The 10234-nt window shown below is 37.1% G+C and overlaps 1 protein-coding gene across 2 annotated transcripts in view; it reads left to right on the top strand.

Annotated features, from left to right (window-relative positions):
- Window positions 1–464: 464 nt before the first annotated feature.
- LOC115212357 (chitinase-3-like protein 1) overlaps window positions 465–10234 on the top strand; it is a 58185-nt gene continuing 48415 nt past the window's right edge. The window contains exons 1-3 of one of the 2 annotated variants that reach the window (XM_029781229.2): window positions 491–599; window positions 2004–2147; window positions 7430–7496. In XM_029781229.2, coding sequence (XP_029637089.1) covers window positions 2121–2147; window positions 7430–7496 — 94 coding nt within the window. In that variant the 5' untranslated portion in view covers window positions 491–599; window positions 2004–2120. Of the gene's footprint in view, window positions 600–2003; window positions 2148–7429; window positions 7497–10234 lie in introns of both variants that reach the window. The other variant, XM_036503091.1, reaches the window with a different exon arrangement.

The raw sequence follows: 10234 nt of genomic DNA, 5'->3' as shown, positions 1-10234 counted from the left end.
ACATACTGTAATTTATATACACTAGATAATATATTGTACAATGGGATGATGCCCTTCAGAAATACATTAAACACTCGAATATTTATAAGAATCGTGTCGTAGTGGTTTTGTAAAAGACATTCACTCCACATAATTGGAATGACGTGTCATATGATGTCGCAGTACAATCTTAACAAATCGGTTTGTTTGTAATGTTTTGACAAGAATGAATTATATAACTAGTTAACAAGCGTACCTTAAGTCGTAGAACCTGAATGCACGTGTCTAGTTTCAATATGTATATAATTATATTCAAGAACAAGACTATCACACACACACATGCATACCCACTTGTACACAAATAAGCATACACACACATGTGTATAAGTGCGTATGTGGGTGTATAAAGATAAATATGCAGATAAACAGGTATTTTTCTTTTATCTTCGGGGTATATAATTTTATTTCGGGTGTTATTTTTACAGACTATATATAAGCATACTATACTCACCGAATATTCAATTGGCTTACCAAAGAAGCTTCACTTTAAAGCAGCTGATTTCTCTCTTCACCTTTCCAAACGATTGATCCAGATGGCTCCGATTATGATAGGTACTCAGGTAATCCCCATTTCTACAATATTTCAAAAATATCATTTATTTAACACATTCGATCTTCCAGAAAAAATTATTATTATTAATACAGTTCTATATTTAAGAGCTGAGGAATTATGTACATTATTTATATTATTTAAATTTGAGGGATATTTGTCTTCATATTGTTTGTTGTTAACACAACGTCTCGGCTGATATATTCTCCAGCCTTCGTCAGGTGTCTTGGGGGAAATTTCGAACCTGGGTTCTCATTCCTGATGTATTTTTCGATGTTGTTGTTTTTATTATTCTTAACCACTACGCCATATGTTTGTGGGCATATGGCGTAGTAGTTAAGAGCGCGGGCTATTAACCCCAAGATTCCGAGTTCGATTCCCGGCAGTGACCTGAATGATAATAACAACAACATCGAAAAATACTTTAGGAATGAGAACCCAGGTTCGAAATTTGCCCAAGACACCTGATGAAGGCTGGAGGGTATATCAGCCGAAACGTTGTATTAACAACAAACAAGATGAGGACAAATATCCGTCAAATGTAAATAATGTAAATGATATCATTATTATTATGTCATTTGTTGTCCTTTCTATAAAATGTAAAATTTTGGGGGAGGGGACTAGTCGATTACATCGACACCAGTGCGTAACTGGTATTTATTTCATCGAATTCGACAGGATGAAAGGAAAAATCGACCTCGACAGAATTAAAACTTAGAACGTAAGGACGGTTAACGATTCTGCCAGCACGCCGTCTTTTAGAAAGGACGATAAATGATAATAATAATAATAATCAGTCTACCAAATCCTCTCACAAATCAGTATGTTTGCACGCCGGACAAAATACCTAGCGGCATTTCGTCCGTCCTCATGTTCTGAGTTCAAATTCCGCCGAGGTCGACTTTGGACGTATCAAGACCTGCTCGTCGATGCAAGGTATTTGTAACGTAACTTTAAATAAATATTTCCTTAAAACTGTGCATCTTTCACATATTACAACTTCACATCTGACAACATGCTACCATAACAAAAGTGTTTAACCTCACAACAGCTGGCATCGTCATTCCATAACATTGTTTACCAAATCAATTTCAACCGCAACAAATGGTGACCATCGAACAAGAAGGAGCATTGTAGCCTTCCTAAAAACTTTATCGTTAGAAATCAATATGCCGTTACACACACACACACACACACACACACACACGCACACACACACACACATGCATACCCACTTGTACACAAATAAGCATACACACACACACACATACATACACACACACACACACATACATACATACACACGCATGTGTATAAGTGCGTATGTGGGTGTATAAAGATGAATATGCAGGTAAACAGGTATTTTCCTTTTATCTTCGGGGTATATAATTTTATTTCGGGTGTTATTTTACAGACTATATATAAGCATACTATACACACCGAATAGATTAAATATTCAATTGGCTTACCAAAGAAGCTTCACTTTAAAGCAGCTGATTTCTCTCTTCACCTTTCCAAACGATTGATCCAGATGGCTCCGATTATGATAGGTACTCAGGTAATCCCCATTTCTACAATATTTCAAAAATATCATTTATTTAACACATTCGATCTTCCAGAAAAAATTATTATTATTAATACAGTTCTATATTTAAGAGCTGAGGAATTATGTACATTATTTATATTATTTAAATTTGAGGGATATTTGTCTTCATATTGTTTGTTGTTAACACAACGTCTCGGCTGATATATTCTCCAGCCTTCGTCAGGTGTCTTGGGGGAAATTTCGAAACTGGGTTCTCATTTCTAAGGTATTTTTCGATGTTGTTGTTTTTATTATTCTTAACCACTACGCCATTTGTTTGTGGGCATATGGCGTAGTAGTTAAGAGCGCAAGCTACTAACTCCGAAATTCCGTGTTCGATTCCCGGCAGTGATCTGAATGATAATAACAACAACATCGAAAATTAATTCAGGAATGAGAACCCAGGTTCGAAATTTCCCCAAGACACCTGATGAAGGCTGGAGGGTATATCAGCCGAAACGTTGTATTAACAACAAACAAGATGAGGACAAATATCCGTCAAATGTAAATAATGTAAATGACATCAATATTATTATTATGTCATTTGTTGTCCTTTCTATAAAATGTGATATTTTGGGGTAGGAGACTAGTCGATTACATCGACACCAGTGCGTAACTGGTATTTATTTCATCAACCTCCTACAGGATGAAGGAAAAGTCGTTCTCGACAGAATTTAAACACACACACACACACACACATTCACACAGATAGGCATACACATTAAAAAATCCTTGAATACAATTACAGTCGCGTTCGAAATCTTATGTCTCACGCTCAGGCCACGCAACAAAAAACACAAGAATAGCTGCAGCAATTGTGATTTTTCTTTTAAGATGCATTCCAGTATTAATAAGGGCAGAGAATAAATACAGTGATTTATTCGCGTTTATCGCGCTAGATTGGTTCCGAGACCGGCCACGATAATTGAGTTTCCGCGAAGTAGGGACACCATATTTACAGGGTTTTTTTTCACGCGTATTTGGACTTTTAAAACCCTCCCTGTACTGTTAACATCCCACATATTACAGTAGTCTATTAATAACAAGGACAACTGTTAAGCAATAACACTTTAGATTTTAAAAAATAAAGATTGTTACTGTTAGACAGGCCAGATTACAAAATAGAAAGCTGAAATTCGCCATCTCTCTCCATTGCACCAATCACAGCCCGTCTTAAGTTCAAATACCCTTGTATATGCTTTTTTGCTATTTTACGCTTGTTTTGTTGTTCCTAGACTAGGAAATAATATTTATTATTAATATTTTAATGGATTTAATGAAAAATTTTAGGCTTTCATATATATATATGTATATATATATATATATATATATATATTATATATATATATATATATATATATATATATATATATATATAAAATGAGATAGGGGTTGTAAATTCAACCCTCAATGGGATAACATATATCCAATATACTGCTAGAGAGGTACCCAACAAGACTAATACATAAATGTTAAAAATTCCGGTGCAATTAATTCATTTACTGTATTATGTGGGCAAGGGTAAAATTATTACCGTAAATTAATAATACCAAATGAGAAAATGGAGAAACATACTTAAATCAATCAATCATCAACCATCAGATAATACCCAATCAATACTTTATTACACCATTACATAACAGCAATAACATTATACATAATATATTGCAAATATAACTAGACATGAAAATAGAAATATAAAATACAAAATACAATTACATCATGTCTGACAGCTGTTTCGGCCGTGAAGACAAGTATGTCTCATTTAACCTATTAGCCATATAAAGCAGGTATAAATGAGACATTAACAAGGAAGTCTCACGGCCTCTTCAGAGAATTTAATATAAGTGTGAGAAAAATTTACATATAAATATAAAAATATAAAATATAAAAATGTGTGCATAGACACTCATAATTCTACACATATATATATACACATTAATACAATAATACAATATAAACAAAATATATCAGTATACTGATTCACTCGACTAAAATTCCTCAAGGTGGTGGTGCCCAAATATGGCTGCAGTCTAATGGCTGAAACAGGTAAAAGATAAAAGAACAATGATAACAATAACCGTATTAGCAATAACAATGATTACAACGCCAACACCAACGATAACCTGCATGTTGAGCAATTACTCCTAATTAACGAACTAATTAATTTTTTTTACTGACACATGTCTTCTCTCCCCTTCCCTCTTCCTTGCCATACCAGTCATTGTTACGTTAGCGTGGGAAGTCGCTAGTAAAAACGTCAGCACTTTAATAATTGGACTGAATCATTACTCTCTCTTTTTACTCTTTTTACTCTTTTACTTGTTTCAGTCATTTGACTGCGGCCATGCTGGAGCACCGCCTTTTTAGTCGAGCAAATCGATCCCAGGACTTATTCTTTTGTAAGCCCAGTACTTATTCTATCGGCCTCTTTTCTCGAACCGTTAAGTGGCGTTAAGTAAACACACCAGCATCGATTGTCAAGCAATGCTAGGGGGACAAACACAAACACACAAACACACACACACACACACACATATATATATACATATATACGACAGGCTTCTTTCAGTTTCCGTCTACCAAATCCACTCACAAGGCATTGGTCGGCCCGGTGCTATAGCAGAAGACACTTGCCCAGGATGCCACGCAGTGGGACTGAACCCGCAACCATGTGGTTGGTTAGCAAGCTACTTACCACACAGCCACTCCTGCGCCTATATAATCCAATATATTAATCCAATAACCATGAAATACCTCTGTGCAGTGAATTACGAGAACACTGGTTATGTGCGACTAACTTCACATTCAAAGTTTTATTCAGGCGCGTGAAAGCGTAGGGTGAGTATACAATGTTCAATAATGATTTCTTGGAAGAAGAAAGGTTTTGAACAACTTGCCATGTTCCATGATAACTTCGAGTAATTCACTGCACAGAGGTATTTCAAGGCGGCGAGCTGGCAGAAACGTTAGCACACCGGGCGAAATGCTTAGCGGTATTTCGTCTGTCGTTGCGTTCTGAGTTCAAATTCCGCCGAGGTCGACTTTGCCTTTCATCCTTTCGGGGTCGATAAATTAAGTACCAGTTACGCACTGGGGTCGATGTAAACGACTTAATACCTATGTCTGTCCTTGTTTGTCCCCTCTGTGTTTAGCCCCTTGTAGGTAGTAAAGAAATAGGTATTGCGTCTGTCGTTGCGTTCTGAGTTCAAATTCCGCCGAGGTCGACTTTGCCTTTCATCCTTTCGGGGTCGATAAATTAAGTACCAGTTACGCACTGGGGTCGATGTAATCGACTTAATCCATTTGTCTGTCCTTGTTTGTCCCCTCTGTGTTTAGCCCCTTGTGGGTAGTAAAGAAATAGGTATTGCGTCTGTCGTTGCGTTCTGAATTCAAATTCCGCCGAGGTCGACTTTGCCTTTCATCCTTTCGGGGTCGATAAATTAAGTACCAGTTACGCACTGGGGTCGATGTAATCGACTTAATACCTATGTCTGTCCTTGTTTGTCCCCTCTGTGTTTAGACCCTTGTGGGTAATAAAGAAATAGGTATTGCGTCTGTCGTTGCGTTCTGAGTTCAAATTCCGCCGAGGTCGACTTTGCCTTTCATCCTTTCGGGGTCGATAAATTAAGTACCAGTTACGCACTGGGGTCGATGCAATCTACTTAATCCCTTTGTCTGTCCTTGTTTGTCCCCTCTATGTTTAGCCCCTCGTGGGCAATAAAGAAACAGATAACTTCGAGTAAATAGAAATAAAGCAAGCTACAAGATTTACTTCCCACAGGCACTAGACGCATAATACCATGACGAGCTACTGATAGGAAATTAAATATCGAATTCATGCACTTGGATCTCTCGTGGTCCCGCTGGACCTTGTCGCATCTCGAAGAAGCAGTTAGAGAAGAGAGACTAATTTAAGCGGGAATGTACGCTTAAATAGGCGATGTGCTACTAGCGACCTCCTGCGTGTTATTTTCAAGATATGCCGAGTAAATTAGCAAAGTGGGAGTGAAACATGTTGGCCTGGAATTTTCTGGAATATTCTAGATTGTTCGAGAATGTTCGATCAGGAGAGATAACTGTCGTTGAATCCCAACGAATATTTTGTAGGCTTGCGAATCTATTTCAATTAGCATTTTCTAAATTACTATTATTACGGTTATTGTTCCTTGAAATCAAATTACCAGCTGCACAATATATTGTTTAACTGGGTGTGAATATTTTCACACGTTAATTATACACGGCGTGTCCTCGCTGCCACGCTGCACCACCATACTGTATGTTCTTATGGAAGCACTCCGTCGGTTACGACGACGAGGCTTCCGGTTCATCCGATCAACGGAACAGCCTGCTCGTGAAATTAACGTGTAAGTGGTTGAGCACTCCACAGACACGTGTACCCTTAACGTTGTTCTCGGGGATATTCAGCGTGACACAGAGAGTGACAAGGCCGGCCCCTTGAAATACAGGTACAAGAGAAACAGGAAGTAAGAGTGAGAGAAAGTTGTGGTGAAAGAGTACAGCAGGGATCACCACCATCCCTGCCGGGGCCTCGTGGAACTTTAGGTGTTTTCGCTCAATAAACACTCACAACGCCCGGTCTGGGAATCGAAACCGCGATCCTACGACCGCGAGTCCGCTGCCCTAACCACTGGGCCATTGCGCCTCCACAGTATGTTCTTACTGCTACAATAGACACCGCCACCACACATCAAGACCTCACTGCCACCACACTTAGTACGCAATATATTCTGAGTGAAACACTAATCTTACAAAATATGTTGTCACATTTTGCTCCTTATAATTGCAACAATCTTTAAAAAATATTTGCTCGGAAGAATATTTCGTAAAATTCCCTTGATAATATTGTAAGTGCACTGAAATATGGTCATTTGATATCAGTATTGATAAAAATCAATATTTCTATATTTTATGTTCAGATTGTTTTGCATATTTTGTTAACTCCCCCTTTTATAATGTGTTTTTTAAATAAATTCTTTGTGACATTTTATCTATTTCTTTGAATAATTTATTAAAACGACAAAACAACGCCACTAAAGAAATGCAACACGGATCACGGATATACAAAAATCCGGAGTCACATCCGTATTTATTTAGCTTTTGGGTTATGTGTTTGCGGCACTCATGGGGCTTACGTACTCACGACACTAAATCACATGCAGATATCTCTTCATATATTTGTTTACTAAGATGCCAATGTTTTAATCATGGATTATTCCAATCGTTATTTTCAGGGGAAAATGGCATTTCTGCATCTCCTTATTGTCTTACTTGTTCCATTGTTGACAAACAGCTCAGAAGGTGAGTTTAGAAATGTTATTTGATCTGACCAAAACTACCGTATTTGACGGCATATAGGACGCACTTTTTTCCAAACAATTTGGCTCAAAAAATCGCCCTGCGTCTAATATGCGAAGTCAAGACCCTCCCGTAGGCTAATCTTCTCCCAGACGCTCACTAACCTAGCTTACGATAAGTATTTCTACCTACGCTAACGCCTTAATGATATTTTTAGGCTTTTAAGAAGTGTGGCATTAGCAATGCCCTTGATGGCACAGAAGATGATGCATTATTTGAAGACAGTGATTTCAGCTGTAGTGATGAAGAGATTCCTTGTTTTGAAGATGATGAAGACTCTTCTGGTGTAGAAGATGATGAAGAGTTTTCTGGTTAAAAAGATGATTAAAGACGATTACTATTGTAATTTGTATGCTTTCCTTTTGTATGCTTGCTTTTATACAGCAATGTTTTCTGCTTTTGTAATGTGCTGCTAGACTGCTTTCAACGATATATGCTTAAATACACTTAAAACTTTTTTCCTGAATTTGACCTGCTGAAATGAGGGTGCGTCTAATATGCCGTCAAATACGGTAATTTGTATTTTTTCATACATAAAATATTTTTGAAATGCAGTTGTTATCCGTTTATAAAAAAAAATGTTTCTGTGGGGGACTATTTAGTCATAACTTCATAACTTGTGAAATATTCCTTAAACAGCATATTAAGAAGTACCAGATAATTTTGATGGCACTGCCAATATATTGCTTAATCTACTGAGACAATGAAATTGAAATTAATTAAAATTATATTCATAGTGAGGATAAAAAAGTAAATAAACTTAATTAATTTTGGCCAAGTAAAGTAAGGGAGATAATTCCGAAATTTGAATTCAAATAAAAATTTCATTAAAAATTAATTTAAATTAATTCAAATTCAGTTTTAAAATAAAATAGTGCGATGTTAATATGATTTATGGCAGTATGTTTCGATCTTATATGACCTCCTCAGTAAAGAATAGTCCCACCAGTACAGCCAGACTATATCGTATATACTCGTGTACAAGTCGAATTTTTTAGACCATCTTTTGAGGTCAAGTTTATGGGGTCGACTATTACATGGGTACTACTTTTGAGGGGCTGAAATTCTAGCTAGAATCCGAAGTACTGTAAATCCTCGAGTATTGTCCGCTTTTGAGTATAATACGCAGGGGATTTTTAGGAGGCTGTACCTCTGAAAAACCTAAACCTTGTGTATAATACGCACCCCTTCTCTAACTTGAGTCAAGGAGGTCTGTATAACGTCCTTGGTTTGTAAAAATGTATACTGTAACGTCCTTTATTATTGCCTTCTTGCCTTCTTTATCTTTGGTATCTGTTTAATTTCATCTTTATTTCTTCTCCATAACCTGACATTGCTTTCGTCAACATCAAATTTTCTTCTGGTAGCTCTATTGCCATGCTCTTCAGCATATGATATAACTTCAAGTTTAAACATAGCTGGATAAGATCTACGAGGTATTTTATGGGCATGTAATGTATAAATTGTTTTACTGGAGATTAGTGTACAGGTTTAAGTCCCGCTTATAAAAAACCCTAGTAAAGACCCACAGTAGTTCAAACATTTAATACTGGTATTTAATTAAGTATCTATTGTTTGCCACGATAATGATGCAAACTGCCAATACAAACAGCAGGATGAACTATTTAGCACTAAATTATTGAGCACAATTCGTGCGTAATTAAGCCAGCAGTACCTAGTCGAACAAACACTTACGCACATGCGTAATACAATAATGGTGATGTTTTTAACTGTTATATGGGAATGTAAATATGTTTGCAAATTGTTTTTGTTACATGTTATTCTGTGTTCTGAATACTTTTATTTTAATAAATGTTGCTTACTGCAAGTTATGTATGATTCTTTTATGACTTCATTGCTTTCAGGCTTAGCTTAAGGTATTTTCGCGCCCGACATAAAAAAAATGCGTCTGAATAAACATTGCCGGACATCAAATAGATACTCGGACATTGCTTAGAAAACATTTTTCATTTTTAACCTCGTATATAGTATGCACTAGGGAATTTGACCTTTAAATTTGGGGAAAAAAATGCGGATTATACTCGAGGATTTACGGTACCATATCAGCAGCAGAAAACCAACTGATCTCTAAGAGAATAAAAACAAAAACACAATGAATTACAGTAATATTACCAATTCTATGCATCAAAACACACGCCCTAGTAAATAACAAAATCCACAAACAAGACTTCGTAGCTCTTATAACTATCTACACTTTCTCTTTTATTTGTATCCATCAAACTTAACAGACTAGCTGAGTGAATCAATTTATATTTCATAATTATGTTATATTACCACTAGTAACATATCTACCCGGTACCGACATGCCACTGCCTACCGTAATACGGTAAATACAGTTGGTACCTTTTCGGCGTGTTTCACATCATGGTAGACCCCTCGGTCAGACACTGACCATGGGTTTGCACCTAGAGAGTTACCCTCTGATGTACAAGTCTGGGCAAGGTTGTTTTATGGAAGACCAGCAGTCGCCCATGCATACCGGCCTCCCCTCTCCACGTCACCGATGTTGTCCAAGGGAAAGGCAAGGGCCGATACAGCTTGGCACCTGTGACGTCGCAACTCATTTCTACAGCTGAGTGAACTGGAGCAACGTGAAATAAAGTGTCTTGCTCAAGAACACAACACGCAACCCGGTCCGGGATTCGAGCTCACAACCTCAC

The sequence above is a fragment of the Octopus sinensis genome, linkage group LG5, assembly GCF_006345805.1.
Source record: "Octopus sinensis linkage group LG5, ASM634580v1, whole genome shotgun sequence".
Classification (NCBI taxonomy): Eukaryota; Metazoa; Mollusca; class Cephalopoda; order Octopoda; family Octopodidae; genus Octopus; species Octopus sinensis.
Note: the sequence above shows the minus strand (reverse complement) of the source record. Positions and strands in the feature narration are given on the sequence as shown.